We start from the raw sequence: 21,862 nt of genomic DNA, 5'->3' as shown, positions 1-21,862 counted from the left end.
AAGGAGAGCAATCACAGGAAACTTCTGGTGAGGCAGCTCTGATTATGTACAGATTTATTCTGGTTGATGCCTAGTTTACAGCAAGCTATGATGTATTTTCATGACATACACATGAAGCTAGCTAGTACTGAACAAATTCCCCTTGCATACACTTTCTAATACTGTCACTTCTGCACAGTCCTTCATCCTGTTTGATACTTTTCAGAATAAAATATATCAAGCTGTACACTGGTCCACACCATAAACTGTATCACTGAGATACCATTATTACTCTTTTTCCTCAAAGGAGGTATCTGTTCAGCAACACATTTTAGGAGTGTAACAGCTATGAGAAAAAAAGAGAAAGGAGACAGGGAATTTCTGAAACTGCCTTTGCCACTGTAACTGGTATCCCATGCAATTGTATCTTTACACTGCACGTGATTTTCTAATAATAGCTGGGATATTTCAGAAGCCTCAGCTGGAAAGCAAACAGAGAAGAAAAACAAATCTGGTCAGCGCAGAGTCTATTGATCACTGTCCAAGAGGGATTTCCTAACACACTAGGAATAATCTGGGGCCTGTAAAATTTTCTTTCTCTATTAAGTTTTTGTATAGCTATTTAAATATACAGTACATTCCTCAGAGCTTGTTCCATCTTCTGCTTGATTACTTTTCCCTGCCTGCTTGGCTAGTATACTTTTGCTAACTCTTGCATTAGTAGGGAAAAAGGCTTTGTTCTAAAAACACCCACTGGCTGAAGGAAGTAAACCATTCTCAAGACTTAGCTCTGCAAAGGATCATTGCATTGTGTTATTCTGCAGTTAACTGACCTAAACATATCATCATTCTTGGAAATAATATCACAGTTCTTGCAAACCAGATGCTGGTTTTCATAGATGTTGTCAGAGCACATATCAACCTCTAACATATATAAAACAAAATACATCAACAATGGCTACAGATAAGATTTATCTGGCAACACTATTGTAATTGTATAATGTAAGTATAACAAGAGAATTACACAGTCATACTTAATCTTCTGAATCAGCTTTTTTCCCCTCTACAGACACTGACCCAGATGCTGTTGCTTTTAAACATGTCATTTTGATCCTCTCTGTGCTGCTAAAACAAACCTTTTAACCTATTTTAGTATCACTGTCATAGTAAAGGCTGTTAATTCTACGTGCGTAATTGAAACAAGACATCAGTCCATGCTCTCATGCCAGAACCCCCTCTCTCTGCTTTTTTTTTTTTTTTTAATATATTAGACATGATGATTTTATCCCTCTTAAGTAGATTACCATACCGAAACACCACTAAGGCCATTTCCTACATTTGCTAATCATAATGACACTCTGGTTTTTTTTGGTGTGAGCATGCAATGTTTTTCTGTCCATTTTTTATTAAAACACACAGTGATTTTCAATTGCATCTAACTTGAAAACTGCATTTAATGGAGGCAATTGCAGTTGTTAACATTATTCTTAAGATATTTTCAGTTTTCCAGTAAAAGCATCATTGGATAAAACAAGGGAAAATCCCAATAGAAGGAAGCATGGCTGCACCCAGCTAGACAGGGCTTTCCCTCATCACAGTAGAATACAAATCCTTTCCTGTACAGCTGTACTGCTTCAGCAAAGGAGTGGAAGATTGCTTCACTCAGAAGAGCTTAGTAGAAAGTTCTGGCCTATAACTGCAAGACAGCCTGCTTCAAGAACCCTAACTCTCCAAAGACTCTCCAAAGACCTTTCAAAGTGTCCAAGTGATCACCAGAACCTGTAGAACTGTGTGCACCAGTGTGCTCTCCCCAGGAGTTCAGTACACTCCCCCCATCGCAACTCTGATCAACTGTTACCAATAAAAAACAATTTAATTACATCCTGAATCTAACAAGATGCTCCTTTGGGTAATAGTTTGACTACTTTCTTAGATGAACAAACCATATCTTGTTTTATTTTTCCTCTATCATTACTCTAAAAAGAAGAGGCAAAGTCCCACCAGAGCATATTCAGGCATGTTTCAACAACTGAGCCTTCTGAATTGTGTGAAGCTGAAGCATTAATTATACCCTGCGCTACTAAAATTCTCACAAGATTTTAACAGCTAGAAGGACGCTTAGGCAAATTGTTCTAGTTAGAATATCAGCACTGACTTTACTTTGTCTTCAGTGCAGCAGAAATTCATAAAAAATTAGTGGCCTGTTACTCACTGGGCTTGGAATCGAGTCAGGATCGAGCCTCTTCTGTGGTGGACCGGAGAGCTGTGCTGGACCTCCAGGAAAAGCACCAGGATACGACAGTTGAGATCCTGCCATCTGAGGGCCATAGTTTCCTGCAGAGTTACAAAAGACCTTTGATTTAAAGTACTTAAGTTCTGTTATCCATGTTTAACATCAACTTTTACCATGCAAATCATTTTTACTTCAGCTAAATGCAACTCATCCTTACTTTCCGTTTTCAGCAAGTATCAGAAATAAGTTCTGGCTCACACAATCTGTTTTGAAAGTAAGCATAATACGAGGTGTGACAACTCTAGCTTCAGACATTTTCTAGTACATGTCACATAAGACTATCTAGAGCGGGTTATTACAGCTACTACACCTAGAGAGCAGGCTATTGCATTAGTGAGAATTTCTCTGTTACCATCAATCAGTGAAAACTAGTCTAGTTTGACAATTAAAAAAACTGCTGTTTTACTCACGTGTCAGGTAAAATAAAGTATGCTCTTATACAAATTCAGCATATTCAGTTTCAACTCTTTATTGGCATAGTAAAGAGAAGTATATAAAAAGGAGTATATGACTCTTTCCTGTTGTTTTTGTGCCTTTACCCACTACTAACCAAATCATCCTGCTCCTTTTTCTTGTTCTTTTCTTAACAGAGTGTTGAATTGTTGAACAGAAGTATAGTCTGCCTTGAATGCTGTGATCACTGAATCACAGAATGGTCTGGGTTGGAAGGGACCTCAAGGATCATGAATCTCCAAACCCTTGCCACAGCAGGGCCGCCAACCTCCACATTTAATACTAGACCAGGCTATCCAGGGCCCCGTTCAATCTGGCCTTGAACACCTCCAGGGATGTGGCATCTACAACTTCCCTGGGCAGCCTGTTCCAGCACCTCACCACTCTGTGAAGAACTTCCCCTGATATCTAACCTAAATCCTCCCTCCTTCAAATTAAAACCATTTCCCCTTGTCCTACTATTATCTACTCTTTCAAAGAGTCGGGTCTCCTCTTGTTCATAGGTTCCCTTTAGGTACTGGAAGGATGCAATGAGGTCACCCAGCAGTCTGCTCTTCTCCAGGCTGAACAAGCCCAGCTCCCTCAGCCTGTCTTTGAAGGGGAGATGCTCCAGCCCTCTGATCATCTTTGTGGCCCTCCTCTGGACCCTCTCCAACAGCTCCCTGTCCTTCTTGTAATGGGGGCCCCAGACCTAGATGCAGTACTTCAGATGGGGTCTCACAAGGGCAGAGAAGAGAGGGACAATCACCTCCCTGTCCATGCTGACCACCCCTCTTCTGATGGAATGGATTCCATTCTGATGGAATGGACTGATCTGATTGTCAGTAACAACTTTCCATTCTACAAAACAGAGATTAAATTTTCATTTCTTTAAGTCTGCAGAACACCAAACTTGAGAGTTCACAGTTCCAACAGTGATTCTCAGTGCATTTTTTGTTTTCAATTAGATACTAAACATCCTTCTTTACCTTGCTGAGGATGGTATCCAGGCCCTGGAGTCTGTCCTGGAAGTTGCTGCAAGTTAGGATTTGGAAGTCCAGATCCAGGGATCCCATCTTGTCTGGCCATATTAGGCAACGATGACTGAGCACAAAGGCCACTGAAATTGTTTGCTGGTGGAGGAATCTGTGGTCCAGGTGGTAAAGCCATTTGGTGCTGTGTCAGTGGCAGTGGCTGTGGACCCTGAAAAGATGCTGGATGTCCAGAAGACGTGTGAGAGCTCTGGATAGCACTAGGACCTGAGCAAGAAATAATATATATCAAATTAGTCAAAAAATGATAGGCTACTAGCTTGGCATGGAAGATGTATCGAGTAAAAAATACAACATTTGCAACATATAGCAAATACTGTATCTCATACTGATACTGCTTCATCAGGTAGATTCTGAATTCCTGTTAACAAAACAAATCAAATTTCACCGCTTAAGTCTGAACTGATTCAGATGTTCAACTCCATTTCCTTTGACTATTATCAATAAAACCCTGCAGCTGGGGTGGATGGGAAAAAGGACAGGGAGGCCACTTCAACAATTCTTGATTAGAATACACATAAATCACTGTTTGCCTTTGATATTATAATTAATTTTATGATGTGAAAAATTCCTTTTGGCTTAATAATCAATTTTTCTTACATTATTTTTTGTTAATATGTTGTTCCCATTTCACCATGATGAACTCAATGGAAGTTTAACCAACACATTCAGTCTGGCTTACAACCATTCTCTAGAATTGATGCCAGAAAAATGAAACGTGGTAATTACTTAGCACACACTGGTGAAGAATTCTGTTGTTAACAAGATCCAGATTCCTATTAAAATTAAGAGATCCTGCAAATGGTTTCTTTCTGAGACTTAAAATCTGTAGATGTTATTTTATAAAGCCTACATTTTTAGTCAAACATCTCCCAGAGAACTACAGCAAAACAAAGCAAAAGGACCAATGTTAATATACGAATACTGAAACGCACCTTAGAATCATAGAATTGTTTGGGTTGGAAGGGGCCCTTACGCTCATGTAGTTCCAACCGCCCTGCTACAGGCAGGGACACCTCTAGACCAGGTTGCTCAAAGCCCCATCCAGCCTGGCCTTGTGTGCTTCCAGGGAGGGGGAAACCCAAGTCTCACTGGGCAACCTATTCCAGTGTCTCACTGCCCTCACAGTAAATAATTTCTTCCTGATATCTAGTCTAAACCTACCCTCTTCCAGTTTAAAACCATTTCCCCTTGTTCAGTTGCTACATGCCCTTATAAAAAGTTCCTCCCCAGCTTTTGTGTAGATCCCCTTCATGTACTGGAATCTTCTACCAGACTTATTCACTGAAAACAAATTTTATAAAACACAAGTTCTGATCCTCAGCTGCTGCAGAAGTCTTAAAAGCTATCAACTTCAGTGTTCTTTCAAGTTACAGAACTTAGGCTTACAGCTAAGCAAAAACCATAACAATAAAAACGAACATGGGGCATAGTTGTAAAGCAGCAATGCCTTCAGTGGTCTGAAGGGTATCTCAACCCTCCTCGATGTAAGAAGATAAGCAAGAACATTGCATTTCACATAATCATTGCTGGAGGCAATATAATGAAGGCAGGAAGAAAGGCAATTCTTTTTTCTCTAAATAATTTCAGTTGCTGTATATGAAGTGCTCCTGTAGAGATGCTGCGTCAAACTTCAGCCTGCACAGAACAGTCTGACTTAATTGTGAACTTGCAGTTCAGTACAGAAAGGCTGAAGTCAAGTCAAAATTATTTTTATTAAGGCAAAGAAATAAGTTTTCACAAGTAGTTGTACAAAGAGAGGGTCAGACCCTGGGCAATTACACAAGTTTTTATTTAACTCAAATCAGTAACCTATTAAGTCAGAGAAGGAAAACCCACACAGTCTAAACTGAAAAGTTCATCTTTAGTCATATCTCAATAAGATATCAATGACCCAGGTGATCTCAGTTCAACAGTCTCATCCTCGCAACCATAATGGCCACAGCAAAACACGATGCTGACTACATTCCACTGCTTTTCAATCTTATAGTAAATTTGGATAGGAAATATTCAGAAAAAGCAGACCTAGACAGACATAAAATCACTGATGGAAGTGACTTACATGGAAGAATCACATCTTACCTCAGCTTACTTCTAACCCTGGATTAAATACAAACAAGTTTAGATGAAAAATTTACAAGTTTTGGACCGAAAAAAGAATTAGATTGTTTTGAAATGGAAACTATAAAAAGATGAGAAAAATGAAACTGCACATTTTTTATCATGTCTTGGCTGTTATTGACAGCATAAACAAATAACAAGAAATGACTGACAAGGTAACCAGTATGTATGGAAGGCTTAGCATACTTTAATTCAGAACTAACGCAACAACACTGACGTAAGAAATAGGATAAGATTAAACACCATTACTTGAGTAAATGAGAGTGGGAAAGATTTTACTATCTGCTTTTATAGAAGTTCAGTACATTTCTAATCACCATAGTCTTAATAGCTTTAAATGAGAAGAATCAAATAGATAAAATTGATTACCATAGCTATTTATCTGCATGCTGTTCAGCTGGTTAGCAAGTTGTGTTGTACACGACGTGGATGCAGTATGTGGGGAGGCTGGCTGTGAGTGAAGACTGCTGGGAGGATAGGAAGGTCCTGTATTGTTCGGAGGTGGAGGGCTTTGAAACCTACATGGAAAAATGAGTGCAGTTATGCAAGATATTACACCAACCAGTCATAATTCCAGAATGTCTGATACCTTCTGAAGTGTAATGCTGAAACAGTTAATTAGGATGATCAAACTCTCCAGAGAGTTTTCTCATCTTCTGCTCAGAAAAAGCACATTGTTGTTAAAAGCACAAAGAGAGAATGCCCCCTCCTTTTTTTTTTTTAAGCAACAAATACAACAACAAGAAAGAATATATTTGTTTAGTTACTAGAAACAAAGAAAAATGTATTCCATGGAGAAGAGAAAGAATAACTATATGAAAACTTGAAAATTAAGGAACTTAAGCTTCTGAACACATATCTCTTCATCCCCTTTATCTACTTAGAAAGGAAACTTCTGTACTGGGGATGAATAAAGTCTTCTCAGAGAACACATACTCAGCACCTCTGTGAAAAGACAGCAATTAATAGAGAAACCATTAAGGAGTACCCAGCTGTAGAGAGAAAAGGAAGATGTAGGTGGGAAAACCTGCTGCACGGTTATCAGGCATGGTAAAATATGAAGGAAAGAGAAAGAACTGAAGAAAAAGAGAAGGTAATACATGTGATGCTGTTTTATTCTGGACAAATGAGATTTCAGGCTCTCTCTCAAGGATCTACACTGTTTTACCTACAATCATTTCTAAAACTGAGGAGGGTTCTAGGTATATTGAAAGAAAACTTTGATGTGGATATTTCCTTTGCCAGAAGAACAACTCTCAGCAATCTGTGAATTAAACAAGATCTGGTTAAAAGAAGAAAAAACAAAAGCTTCAGGACAATGATTGGAAGGAAAACAGGAAAGAATCAGCATTTTGCGGGGCTGGTCATGTCAACTTGATTCTCTTTTCCTTGTTTTCAGGTCTTCAGCACAACAGACACTTCTCCCTGTTCATCAGCACATTGTCTTTTACAATGGATCACCAGTCTCTGTAGGTCCTTTTCACACAGTGATAAGGCACAGACAACAAGCTTTCTTACTTACATGCCTCATGAAACATATATGCCTTTACTTAAACACAAGTAACTATATCACAACTAAAAAAATGATACAGAAGCAGAGTTCAAATAATTAAAATAAGAATGTTGTTAAATTATGTTAAGTTCATTAAAGTAAAGTATAGGTTCACAAACTCATGGGAAGTTAGCAAAATAATTAACAGCTGTCAGAATTAAGTAAGCAAGCATGTTTACTCACTTCGAACCCTCTGAAACATATACATTTTGTAATCAAGCTTGTCCATCACCTTTCAACCCCTCATACCACAGTTTTTCCAAGATTTATTTGTGTAGCCCCCACCTGTCCCTAGCATTCTCCCTCACCCACTCCTGTCTTCTACACTTCTTCCTGTAAGCTCTGGAGATAGGAAAACAACACTTGGAGCATTGTCGTTGTTAATCTCAGGCCTGAGCAAAAAAGCAACAGTCATGCACCTGAAAGCCAAATCTGCATTATAAAATGTCTTTGAAGTACCCTACAGAACCTCAGCTGAGCTCCCACAACAATGAAGCAAAGATACCCTAAAAAGGAGGGAAAAACCTACACCTATACAGACGTGATTACAGCGAGAGCAGGATTGGTCTCTTCTCACTGGTGACAGGATGAGGGGAAATGGCCTTAAGTTGTGCCGGGGGGGGGTTTAGGTTGGATATCGGGAAAAACTTCTTTACAGAAAGGGTTGTTAAGCACTGGAATAGGCTGACCAGGGAGGTGGTTGAGTCACCATCCCCGGATGCATTTAAAAACCATTTGGATGTGGTGCTCAGGGACATGATTTAGCAGAGGGTTGTTAGAGTCAGGCTAGAATGGTTAGGTTGTGGTTGGACTCGATGATTTTGAGGGTCTTTTCCAACCTGAGCAATTCTGTGTACCAGCCTTTAGTCAAAACTCACTGACAACTATTAATTTTTTACTAACTTTTTGGTACCTCACAACAAAGGAGAATTAAGACACCAAGAAATGACTAAAAAAGCAGCTCCTGTATATGAAAAAAACAATTATAACACCTTACTGCTGCTTATTGGCAATAAGTCTAAAGTTCAAGGAGAACAAATTATTAAAAATATAAAGCAACTCATGGTAAAGACATGATTTGTTCTAAAAATTAAATTAATGGGATTACGGATTATAATCTATGATCTGGCATCTTAACATCACAGGAAACTGAACTATGAGCTCCAGTTCAGAAGCAGAATGAGTAAGAACTGCCAAATACAAAAGAGGTGCCATACCTAAATGGCAGTGAAGCAGCCAAAGAGAGGAAATAGAGGTCAAATAAATCTCATGTACTAATTCTTGAAAGTCACCTATGTGGCTGTTGTCCTGCTGCACTGGCCCCACTTTGGAAGTTGTTCTGGCTGAACTGATGTGTACCAGGTGGTAGAGGCCCAAGAGGAGCCGATGATCCAAGAGGCACAGTTGGTTTCGACATACCTGCCAAACAAGAAGTACTTTTATGGAAGAATCCTGTAGAAATGCACAAGATGATCAAGAAATAAAAGTGTACAGCCCTGATCTGGCAATAAGAATATCAGCTATAGGTGGCCCTGCATGTGCAATGTGATTAGACAATATAACCTCAAGAGGCTCTTTCCAAACTCAGCCATTTTTTAATTCTGTAAGAAAGGACAGATTTTTGATCAGCTATAGAAGCAGATATGAAAAAGGACAGTAAGAAGCAACCATATAGTAGTTGCTAACTTTTCAGAAAAGGAACACAAGGGGGACAGTAAGAAAGAAGCAAAGATGGAGGAACAGACTCTTTAATTGAATTTGGACTACTGGAAATGCCCTATTACTGTGTGGTAAGGGTAATAGAGAAAGCAAGAGAGCTTGCTTTGCAGAGAAAGCAAGAGAGTCCTTTGCTTTGAGAGACTTTTGTCAATAAGAGAACTTGGAACAACCTTTAAAAAATGCCTCTAATATGTAGATCCAGTAAAACAATGCTAAAAAGAGTTAATTCACAACTAGAACATCAACTTATTATAATTCATGTTATTGTCAGAAGTAGTTCTGACTATATTCAGCATTGGGTTAAAGTAACAACACCTTTTGGCTTTCATAAGAATTTTTAGAGAAACTGGATAAAGCTTTTTCTATAATTTAATGATACCACAAAAACCAAGATCACACTATTTAACATAGTGGATATTTAGTTCTGCTATTACTGTATTCCAACACTTACATTGAGTTTAATGTAAGTTATCACCATATGTCTAGTATTAAAAAAATAATTCAGTCTTTTTTATTGTTTTAATTGTAATTTTCTTCTGCGATATCATATTGAGATGGTCCACCTCCTTCTTCCCTGTTTAGCCTACATGTATTAATAGAGTTACGTAAAGAAGAGCAAATCTTACTTTTTAGATATTTTCCACATTCCCAGATCACTAGTTTGCCTCTTGAAACATTGAAGCATACCACATAACAAGATGAAATTAATGTAGCATGAAGGACACATGATAATAGGTTTACCTTCTGGCCATCAACTACATCATCTGAAGCACAATTACACTGGTAGAGATAAAAAGCAAAGAACCCATTTACTTTTAGAAGCTACCCAAGTTTCCCCTCCTCGTTGAACGTAATTGTCCCCTAAGTGGTTAGAAAGCAGATGGGCTCCACTTACCATACGTTATCCAAGCACATCACCAAGCACGCAAGACTAAGTAGGAAAATATCAACTTGTATTCATAGGCAAGTTTGTGCACAAGAACTTGGTTGGGCACAGATCCTACTGTGAAGAATACAACGTATTTCTGAGAGACTGCTTGCCATTAACACAAATCAGTTCAGAATTATCACTCTATTCCCAGAAATCACTTCTTTTTATTTTTTCTGTACTAGATGTTAATCATAGAATCATGGCCTGGGTTGAAAAGGACCACAATGATCATTGAGTTTCAACCCCCCTGCTATGTGCAGGGTCACCAACCACCAGACCAGGCTGCCCAGAGCCACATCCAGCCTGGCCCTGAATGCCTCCAGGAATGGGACATCCACAACCTCCTTGCGCAACCTGTTCCAGAGCGTCACCACCCTCTGAGTGAAAAACTTCCTTCTAATATCTAACCTAAATATCCCCTGCCTCAGTTTAAAACCGTTCCCTCATCCTATCACTATCCACCCTCATAAACAGCCGTTCCCCCTCCTGTTTATATGCTCCTCTCAAGTACTGGAAGGCTGAAATGAGGTCTCCCCAGAGCCTTCTCTGCTCCAAACTAAACAAGCCCAGTTCCCTCAACCTCTCCTCATAGGAGAGGTGCTCCAGTCCTCGGATCATCTTAGTGGCCCTCCTCTGGACCCGCTCCAAGAGCTCCACGCCCTTTCTGTACTGCAGGCCCGAGGCCTGGACACAGTACTCCACATGGGGCCTCACAAGAGCCAAGTAGAGGGGGACAATCACTTCTCTCTCCCTGCTGGCCACCCCTTTTTTAATGCAGCCCGGGACACAGTTGGCCTTCCACGCTGCAAGTGCACACTGCTGGCTCATGTCCAGCTTCTCATCTACCAGGACCCCCAAGTCCTTCTCTGCAGGGCTGCTCTCAAGGAGATCTTCCCCTAGTTTGTATAAGTACCTAGGATTGCCCCGACCCAAGTGCAGCACCCTGCACTTGGTCTTATTGAACCTCATTAGGTTTTCATGTGCCCACTTCTCCAGCCTGTCCGGGTCCCTCTGGATGGCTTCCCTTCCTTCCAACATATTGACTGCACCACTCAGCTTGGTGTCATCCACAAACTTGCTGAGGGTGCCCTTGATGCCATCACCTATGTCACTGACAAAGATGTTGAAGAGTAGCGGTTCCAAGATCGACCCCTGAGGGACACCACTTGTGACTGGTCTCTACCCTGACACAGATCCACTGATCACAACCCTCTGGCTGCGTCCAGCCAGTCAATTCCTAATCCATCAAACAGTCCATCCTCCAAATCCACATCTCTCCAATTTAGAGAAAAGGATGTGGTGAGGGACCATGTCAAAGGCCTTGCAGAAGTCCAGGTAGATGATATCCACCGTCCTTCCCCCATCCACCAAAGCCATCACTCCATCATAGAAGGCCACCAGATTGGTCAGGCACGATCTGCCCTTGGTGAAGCCATGCTGGCTGTCTCAAATCACCTCTTTATCTCATAAGTACCTTAACATAGCTTCTAGGAGGATCTGCTGTATGATCTTCCCAGGCACTGAGGTGAGGCTCACCAGCCTGTAGTTCCCCAGGTCATCCTTTCTCCCTTTCTTAAAAAGAGGAGTAATGTTTCCCATTTCCCAGTCACCAGGGACTTCACCAGACAGCCATGATTTTTTCAAATATGATGGAGAGTGGCTCAGCAACCACATCAGCCATCTCTTTCAGAACCCTGGGATGGATATCATCTGGCCCCATGGACTTATACACGTTCAATTTCATGAGGAGGACTCCACTGTTACAGTGGGACAGAAACCACTCCCCACACCCTCACCTAGAGACTCATGGTCCTGGCACACATGGGAAGCCGGACAAATCACAGCACTGCATTAAGCACCGGTACCTACTGCTTCCTGGACAAGAGTTCACACACAAGGGTCAGAGTTCCACTCCCAGACACCTTACGTTAACATCTGAACAACAACAATGTAGGCTAAGCTAGCGCTGACATAAGTAAAATGAAGAGATGCAAAACACCACAGAAATGTACATTCTGAAGACACATTTTAAGACAATTACACACCAGGCTGAGGTGCTGCATGTGAGGAGTTAGGGTCTCCATAATGCCCATAATGAAGTGAAGAATTAGGTGGTCCAAAACCTGCAGAAAAGCCTCCCATTCTTGGCTGGGATTGGGAATATGGAGGAGCTGTAACATAACCTTGTTGACTCATGATGGCAATATTCTCATTCCAAGTTTGGAGTTCTCTTCAGGAATCTGCAAAAGAGAAAGCAACACCTGCTATTACTCTTCATTCTTTGGAATGATTTAGAAGGCTGAGAATTATGTTCCCAGAAAGACAGAAGACACGTTAGAAGGTAAAAATTGACCTGGCAGTTAGGTAAACAATGCTCTTGTTTGACTGGTTGCTTAGTTTCCTCAACACTGTGAATTTAAATAAATCAATGAAATTACCTGAACAAGATTAACCTCTCCCTGGTCCATGGAAAGAAAAACTCTAAGGATGTGTATGTGGAAGTAAAAAAGAAAAGTCTAAAATTGTCCCCTTTAATGTGAAAATCTAAACTTCTAATAAGACTGAAAAAAAGACAGCGAGTCCAATACTCCAAATACTAATTACTGCGAAGAACATACAGGCACATCAAGAAAAGCAGAGTGACTAGAGTACAGAACTCCTCTAGTCAATCTGCCTCCTATCCTAGCAGACTTGTTTTAGATGAGAAAGTATTCCACAATGAAAGTAGTATGGCCTCAACAGTACCATATGTTGTCCTTGCTGCTACCATGCACCTTTTTTTTCTAAGCTTTCACATCTTGATTCTATTGTTTTCAAAGAAAGGGAGAACAAACAAATGAAGAACATGTTTTCCCACCATGAGATTTATTCTAAAAGATACATTAAGAAAATTTTCAAAAACTGGGAAATCTGGTGAATGCTAAACCAGATGATTCTATTTCACATGATCAGTTTTCAAATACAGAGCACTTTCCACTAAAAGCTTTGAAAAATTACTGAGGTTACATACACTGAAACCTTGATTGCTAGCTTTCACTTTTTCAGATAAAAAAAACTATTTTCATTTCATGTTGAATTAAAAACAAACAAACAAAAAAAAAAACACCACAAAACAACAGAATTCCATTGATTTTATTTATGCCCAATTTAAAACTGTTCTGAGAAATGATTAGGATCTGACCCAGTGAACTACTTCTGCAAAAACTCAAGTACACAGGCCAGGCATCCTCAGAGAACTAGAGATCCATTAAATAAACTAGTATTTCAGATGTTATTTCAAATAGCTTTCCCGACCAACTGCATCTCATGTTCTCTGAGTTGCAGAACACAAACAGCTTGAGGAACTGTGTTTCAGAAGCGTGTATGAAGGCACTTCAAAATTAGGTACACTTCCAAGATCACAACGTGGACATACTCAAGCTGTACTAGCACATGGCAGTAGACAGAAGTTATACTCATCAGAAAACCTATCTCTTGACTTCTCTTATTAAACATGCTGGAGAAAAAAAGAAAAAAAAAGATAAAATAAAAAGTGTTACTCATCTTAACCATCAGACAAGAAATCACTTTGAGCTGGGTACTCTCCTCACAACCTGGCCACAGTACTAAGCCACACTTGTCAGCACAGCTTAAGATTTCTCAATTAAACTACCCAGCACTGAATTGCTTTGGATGGGTAAGCCTGAGGGTCTGCCTCTTATTTCTTAGTAAAAAAGGTAAGATAAGAATAGAAGAAGAAAAAAAAAAAAATGTTCACACAGAGAGGCTCCTTGCTGTCAGCCATACTTTCTTCCTTTCCCCACCCCCATCTGAAAAGACGTGGCAGTGTGTTTTAGTTACTCCAAAGGACAATAAATCACTACTAAATCACCTACACAGTCATATAAACAGATATATATTTTAAATCTATAAAGAGATTTTCACATTGAGCAACAGCCAACACCTTCAGCTACAACAGCATCCAGGGGAAATGACTTCCTCCACTGCTTACTCACTCACACAAAATCTTGCCACGTCGAACTTCCCACAGACAGCATAAACACACACAGGCTGTCCTGAATAGAAACAGCAACCAAACACAAAAAAAGCTTATAGAGCCCAGTTCCAGATTCTACTTAAGACCAAGCACATTTACCCGCTTCTAAAGATATGGACATAGAGAAACTCAAGATGTAACTAGCTTCAGCAACACTTATGATAGCAACAGACTGCCTAGGTTTTATCAAGTTCCAACAAGAGATACACAGATTCTGCCTGGAAATCACACAAGAAAGATCAGAGAATCTGCTAAACTGAAAGCTTTTCCTGGCTTTATTTGCGACAAGTGTCACTGCACAGAAGGACAAAACTTCTTGTCTCTGTTAGCCCCAGTTTACTTCCCTCCCCAGGGCCTGCACACCATTAAAACAAACACTTCTCCACAACAAACTGCTACTAGAGGACTGGTTGTCATCTTTTTATCCAGAGGATTGCTCTATTTACGCAATGCTCTGCTGCACCAATACCACTGTGAAGATGTAACACTCCATTAAGTACACGTAGAGTATAACAGAATAAGCATCACGATCTCAGCTACCTGAAGGGGAACTATTAACTTTATATTCATTTTGAGACACCCTGCTTGGCAATGTAACAGCTAGAAAGAGGTGATTTTACTCCCCAGGGCACTCTACAACATCATTTTTGAAAATAACGTTTGGCACGCATACCTATATACATACAGACATGTAAAAAGGAGCATAGCTACATGCATTACGCTTACTTTTTATAAATACATTCTGGAAAAAGAAAGCACAAGGTGACACCAACCCCAGCTCCTTGCCCAAACGGCACATGATTAGCACCTGTCTCCCCATTACCTGAGGCCACACGTCAGTCAGCGCTGTACCAGGTGCTGCTCGGAGCCCCGCGCGAGACGCCCGCCCGCCGTGCCCCCACACACGGGCAGGTGCCCCCCACACACGGGCTGCCACCAACTCCCCCGACCTCCCGCCCTCGGGCTGGCTCACAGGGCGATCCCTAAGCACCCCGGCACCGCTACGAAGCATCCGCTGCTCCCCACACGGGGCACAGCCACGACCTTCCCTCCCTCTGCCCCCAGCAGAAAGCAGCGGCCGCGTGCCGTGCTCCGGTACGGCCGTTAGGGCCGTTACCTGGGCGCGGTGTGCAGCCCTCACCCGACAGAGCGCGCGCCACCCGCTCACCCGAGTGCCACGTCTGAGCCCGCCGCGCGCCACCGCCACGCGGCCCCCCCCGCTCGGGAGCGCGCCCGGCAGCGCCTGCGCACTGCCCGCAGCGACGCTGTGCCCTTAGCGGCTGGGAGGAAACCGCTGGGGAAGGGCGTCTGCCTCACGTTTCATGACTTTTTTTTTTTTTTTTAAATATACGAATATATATATATATATGTGCATTTTTAGCTTCATAAGGCTGCCGAGCTTGTCGCGTCTGCCGGCCTGAGGCGGGACCTGCCCGCTAGCTGCCGGCTATGAGGAAAATCGGGAAGGGGCCCAGGAAACGGGGTGATCTTTAAGGTCCCTTCCGACCCAAAAGCCATTGTGCGACTCTGCGAAGTGCTGGAAGAATGGTATGTTGGTCGCTCCGAAAGTAATGCCTCCTTCTTATTTTTTTGGAAACTACAGCAGATACAAAGAGCAAAATAACACTATTTGGTAGAGCAAATTTTCAGCTACAAAACATGATTTTTCAACATAGTCACCACCATTACCTGTGCATCTTTGCCAGCAAGGAACAAGAGCCTATGTGTTGCACAGATAAAATACTGCACCAGCAGAGGCAACCCACTGCTTTTGTTGCCACGTCCAAGCTGAAACACACCACCCACCCCTTCATTGTGCTCACATCCACTGTTTGGTCTCCATAAACGTTCAGCAAGCGTCCATGAATGTCAGTGGGTGCCACTGTTTCTGCATGGAGGAATTCAATGACACACCTTTGCTTTGCACACATTTCCATGTCAGACGCCATTTTGTCAGGCCCCTCTGCTGCCATCTGTCACACAGCAACAACATGGAATGGAGTACTGTTGGGCAGGTTCAGCCTCTACTGACATACCACCAATATCTGCCTCTGATGTTTTGGCCTGCAACATAAAACAGAAGGCGTTACTTTTGGAGCAGCCCTCATACTTTTTCTCACATACTTTTAAAACATATATCTGTGACATTACACACACATACACAAAATTATGCCACCTGAATATCTAAAGTGCAATATAAGAACATCATGTGTTTGCCTACCCCAGTTTCAGTTACTGATTTGGTTGCAGGATAAAAGCAATGTTTTTCTAATTAATGCAGTAGAAGCATGAGAGTAAAAGAGAAAGGTGTGTTGGTCCAAGTCAAAAAACAATTTCTGTGGGGTTAAGAGTAAAAAGAAGGGAAGGGAAGGGAAGGGAAGGGAAGGGAAGGGAAGGGAAGGGAAGGGAAGGGAAGGGAAGGGAAGGGAAGGGAAGGGAAGGGAAGGGAAGGGAAGGGAAGGGAAGGGAAGGGAAGGGAAGGGAAGGGAAGGGAAGGGAAGGGAAGGGAAGGGAAGGGAAGGGAAGGGAAGGGAAGGGAAGGGAAGGGAAGGGAAGGGAAGGGAAGGGAAGGGCCAACAAACCAAACATCTCATTCAGTTAAAGGCAGCTTTGCAATTCAGGTGCACCTGGAATTCAGGCACACCTGGAATTCAGGCTCTACTGACTTTCTCATCCTTTGAATGCTTGTTCTACAGCCTCAGTAAAGCTTTTGAAAGGCAGATTCTGGGGCTGAATAGTTTTACATGGAGCTAAATCTCAGTAACATATATCTCAGGACAAGACTGTCAAAAACATTTATTACTATACAAAAGAATTCTGGAAAAACATCCCAGTGCCTTTGAAACAGATGTCAAAAGAAGTCTACAGGAGCATTGTTGCCACGAATGAGTTGCTTGAAGCCTAAAGAGGCAACACAAAGTGACAAGAATAAGCCTTGACCTGTCTTCATACACCACTGAATAACATAAGCTGATTTTCTAGCCATCACTGGAACCAGTAATATTGGATATGTCAACAAAAATCTGCTGAAACTTTTCAGATCTCTCACTCTGTCTAACCAGAATGGAAATGTAGTCCAGGAGGTGGCAAGCATCAGCTGAGCTGCATATCGTTTTGGCTGCAGAGTATCAGTGACTCTTCCATAAGCAGGATGCAAAACAGTGCCTTTCAGCACCGCTGTGCTGCCATTTCACCTTGTCCCTCCCTCTTTTGCTGGTTATATGGACACATACAATTACCTTATGCAAAATTCTTTTGAAATCTGAAGCTACTAAGAGGAAAATAATGATGTTAAGTTTGGACGTCCCCTATTTTGCTGTGGAGACAGGCTCGCTTGTACCGCCAGCCCTGTTGTGTCTAGCCTGCAGCTATTAACACTAAGCAGCTGGGGATAATTCAGCACAGAAGAGCACTGCACTTACTTGGCCACTGAATACTTACTATCAGATTTCTCCTCTGTGAAATCAGCTCTAGTGAAGTTGAAAGATGAGATCAGCAAGAGATAGCAAGGAGAAGGGATGCTATTGTCAGTTCTTCCCCTGTTTCAGGATGGCTCAGGATGCCTCTTCTTTGGAGACCACAGCTTCTGTTCCATCCGCGTGGAATGCTGAGACAAAAGGCATCCAGTGTGCCATGACCCTGACATTCTGAAGCTACAAATAATACTCATCTACAGTTTCCACCTATAAACATTAAAAGTAATTTAAGGTCTTCAATTTCAGAAATGTGGAAACATCATTAAAGATTTAAATGCATTACTGATCTGGAAAGTAATTTCATAAAAAAAAATGACACTGCAGGATTGCTAAACTGGTGTCACTTCATTGTAGTTAAATCATTTAATTAAACTCTACCATAAAATCTGAGAGCCAGACTTTTCTTCTCTATAAGTGATGAAAGTCTTGTAGGTTAAATTACCTTTCTTTAAAATCATTTCATCCTGAAGTTGTACCTATGCAACACTATTGAAAAAGAATATGATTTCAGACACTTAAGGTCTAATTTAGAGTTACTACAATTAAAGTAATTAGAATAATTTTTCTAAATCTAGATCCTTTCTTTTTCATTCTGATTAAAAAATAGCAAATCCTCTGCCTCCAAAACCTTGAATTTTAAGTTCTCATTATATTTTTTTCTAATAAATCTGAAACAAAGAAAACAAAGTCCTCCATCACCGTAAGAGATATTGGTTACAGAATCAATTCTCTAAAAGACTAACTCAGATCTTCCAGAGAGCAATATTCTTTTTTTTTTCTTTTTTTTCTTAGGTTTTTTTTTTTTTTCTTTTTCCTGATGACTTTATCATTTGGGACTGATCTGTTCCCTGAAATTATTACCAGCAGCCTAGAAAATAGGCTGTTTTCCCTCATGGGCAAACAGACTCCATGTCTCTATATCACAACTGTATGGGAACTGTTGAATCACCACCTGAACCTCTGATTGATCACCTGAGGCAAGCACTGAGTCAGCCATGGGAGCACAGGTGAAGGCAATTCAGCTGTGTGACCGGAAGGGGTGGAGCCTGGCTGCACCTCTCCTAGACCCCATTTAAGGGCTGACTGCCACTGGGGAAGGTTTTTCTTTTGGAGATTGCTCCTTGTGGAGTTTTCTTGTGAGCCTACAGCACTGGTGAGTATTTTATCTTTTATTTCTGATTATCTTTTCCAACATGATGATCTTTCTAGCTATATGTGCTCAAAAGACTAGCCTAACTTCTCTGTATACTTGTTGATTATATGTCTGTATACACATTGATTAAGACAATGCATGATTCAGCAAGACCTAAGTCCTAACCTAATTCTCCCATTTAGAGGATGTCTTTAAAAAATGTCCTTAGCTGAGGCTGCCAAGAAGAATGAGAACAGCAACACAATGCATTTGAGATACAGACATGTATTTCTCCCGGTGATGTCTATAGTAAGACTTTTCTAACAGTTAGTATTGATTGTGCTAATATGCAGCTGTTCAGTTAACATCTGCAGTTCAGTGCTATGTCACTTTTTTTCTATCAAAATATATTCTAAACCATTCATTAACAGAGGATGTAGACAATCTTAGGTATGTTCTTTAAGAAAAGTGTTTTATCACAAGGAATGACTCATAAAACTCTCGAAGTTCTAAATATCAAAAGGCTTTTTTCTGTTGGTGGTACTGTTTTTCTCTTAATTTTATTTGTATGTCCTGCAGACATAACAACAGGTTTCTTTTTGTGTAGCATCAAAAACTCCTGAAGGCTGCTTACATGACCTTTTCCTATGTTGCTTACAATAAATCACAGAAGTCTTTAATGTTTTGTCTTCTGTATAGTTATGATCTATGGACAGCAGTTTGCTGTGAAGCATTTCACTTTAGAAGGAAAATGGAAATGAAAATTTATTATTTCTTTAAAATAAAAGAAAAGGCAGCTTTTTTTTAAAGCAATGAAATACTGAAGGGATCGTGGGTCTTTTTTCTTAAAAAAAAAAGTGACTTTGAGGTCAGACTAAAAAATGTGAAACAGAGGAAAGATTAGTATTTCAGGAAACAGCACCCTACTGCAAGAAGAAACACATCAGTACTTTGACTTGTTGCATTTCTCATATAAAAAAAACTATGTACCCCATAATCAGAAATAGGGTTACTATAGAAGTGAATACTGATCTCTCAGTTAAACAATTTCAGTAGTGTTTAGAAAGTATTATTGAAGTACAGCCTTTAATGACTGCTCTATATAAAACAAAAGCACAGGCAGAAAAGGGTTTTTAGAATATTAGGTTGATGTAGCTGCTGTTATTTGGGGAAAATAACACAGTGATGTTAAAATCTTGGGCATACAGTCATTGGTATGTAATTTTCTCTTAAATAATTGGTCTTAATTAGATACTTCCAATAGTAACTACCCACTATCCATTAGTCCTATTCCACATTAAAGGACAAATTAACTTTTTTTCCCATGATCAGACACTAATGAAGCAGCTGATCAGTCAGAGTACCTAGAACCAAAATCAAGCCTGGCCAAACAGAGGGGCCACTGGGGCACAGTTAGGAGTTGCTGAGCACACGGATCACGAAAGATTCTCCTTTACTTACTATCTGACTGAGGACCTCTTGCTCCACAGTGATGGAAAACACAGTTCTACCTCAGGCTGCTTGCAGCATACCATACAGAAAGAGGTCCTGACCCCTCACACTCATTAAAGTTTCCCAAATATTTTAGAGATGTAAAGTTGTAAATCCGAGCACCCTGCTGAAATTCCAGTTCGCAAAATTATAGCCTGTCTGCCTGAATTCCTTTGCAAATTCATTTAACTGAATATTAATCTCTGTTCCCTGTTGTGAACTGAAGTCTTGTTGCACTTGTACAGTTGCTGGTTGCATTTGAACAGCTGCATTGTTCCACCCTAGAAATGGCTGCATTTTGTTACAATCTGTATTGGCAGAGAAGAGGAAGGGCTGGGAATGTGTCATTCCCTCTCAGCCTCAATCATCTTTAAACAACAGTGGTAAATGGTAAATCCCCAGTGATAAACCCTTTTGCCTTCGTAGTCCCCAACAGAAGACAAAAAACAACCTCCACAGAGGACAGTCCAATCCTTGCCTACCTCAAAAAGCGTTTGTAAAGTTTGCTGGCACATTTGCAAACATAAAGGTATGTTTATAGATAAAGCATGATATGCAAGTGAAATGGTGTTTAATGCCTTTATTTCCCTAAGAGACTCTCTCTGGTTCTTGTGAGTATGACACCTGCTTTAAAGCAAGTTCCTGATTTCTTGTTATCTTGGCCTCTGTTAGGTAAACCACTCTCCCTGAAACTCAGCAAACCAGAAAGGATTATAAATGTTCTAAGGACCACAAGATCTGTGCAAGTCAAACATTATAAAAGTGAATGTGCTTTTGAAAACTCATTGTGTCTGCTTTTCTAGGAAGGATTTTCTGGCTAGTTCAAGCCTCTTGATTTTTCAATGTCTGCAAACTGCAAGGCTCATCTCCTTACTCTCAGTGGCTGTTGCTATTTTGGTTTTCTAATGAAATCAACATTCTTGCAACTTGATCTGGAACATTTACAGGAGATAGAGTCAGTGTCCTGAGAAAACTGCTGTGATGTTTCAGTTGGGGAATTTCAATTATCATTTCCAATTAGTTTAGTACTGCCTAAAATGCATGAAAGTGGAAGACTGCATTGCTTGTTCTTAAAGAAAAGAACCCAAGACTTGACTATCCTGCTGTAACTGCTACATAACAAGCTGTAACATAAAAACACAGGTGAGAACTCCTCATTATAACCTGATGAATAATGTATGATATGTAAAGCACTGTGAATAAACATTAAGCCATTGCTGACAGTCTGAGAAAGGACAGCAGAAAGTTATGCGATCCTTTCCATGTTTGCTTGATTAAAGTATGAAATTTCTGAAACTTAGATACATTTCACTTTTACATTCAAAAGCATCTGAAGTAGCGTTACTTCCATTGGCTTTCATGTTATATCTCCTGCTGATGTATAAAATTTCTGTGTTAGTGGAGTCTTGCTGGAGAAGAGTACTCAAGTGTATGATCATTTAAAAAAAGGAAACTGTATCTGAGCAAGAAGCTGACAAACACTTCATAGAAAACTATTTGATTAATTTTCTCTGCTCTCTCATTGGAAAACATTGGATGAGTTTACAAAGTCTGTCTTTTCCTTTTGCCTAGTAAATAACTCACTTTTCTGCCAGTTCTAGCAACCATTCAACACAACTCCTGCTGTTATTAGTGAAGTCATTTCTGT

The 21,862-nt window shown here is 40.6% G+C and overlaps 1 protein-coding gene across 5 annotated transcripts in view; it reads right to left on the bottom strand.

Moving 5' to 3' along the window:
- The window catches only part of SEC24D (SEC24 homolog D, COPII coat complex component), a 52,479-nt gene extending 37,162 nt beyond the window's left edge, over window positions 1-15,317 (bottom strand). The window contains exons 1-6 of one of the 5 annotated variants that reach the window (XM_004941242.5): window positions 14,939-15,317; window positions 12,125-12,319; window positions 8,722-8,848; window positions 6,247-6,395; window positions 3,694-3,963; window positions 2,192-2,313 (exon numbers count right to left, since the gene is read on the bottom strand). In XM_004941242.5, the coding sequence (XP_004941299.2) occupies window positions 2,192-2,313; window positions 3,694-3,963; window positions 6,247-6,395; window positions 8,722-8,848; window positions 12,125-12,275 (819 nt within the window). In that variant the 5' untranslated portion in view covers window positions 12,276-12,319; window positions 14,939-15,317. Of the gene's footprint in view, window positions 1-2,191; window positions 2,314-3,693; window positions 3,964-6,246; window positions 6,396-8,646; window positions 8,849-12,124; window positions 12,320-14,938 lie in introns of those variants that run through there. The other 4 variants (XM_015276355.4, XM_015276357.4, XM_015276356.4 and 1 more) reach the window with 4 other exon arrangements.
- Between the last annotated feature and the right edge of the window lie 6,545 nt (window positions 15,318-21,862).

This window comes from Gallus gallus, chromosome 4 (assembly GCF_016699485.2).
Source record: "Gallus gallus isolate bGalGal1 chromosome 4, bGalGal1.mat.broiler.GRCg7b, whole genome shotgun sequence".
Taxonomy (NCBI): domain Eukaryota; kingdom Metazoa; phylum Chordata; class Aves; order Galliformes; family Phasianidae; genus Gallus; species Gallus gallus.
The sequence above is the reverse complement of the archived record's forward strand: the minus strand, read 5'-3'. Positions and strand labels throughout refer to the sequence as shown.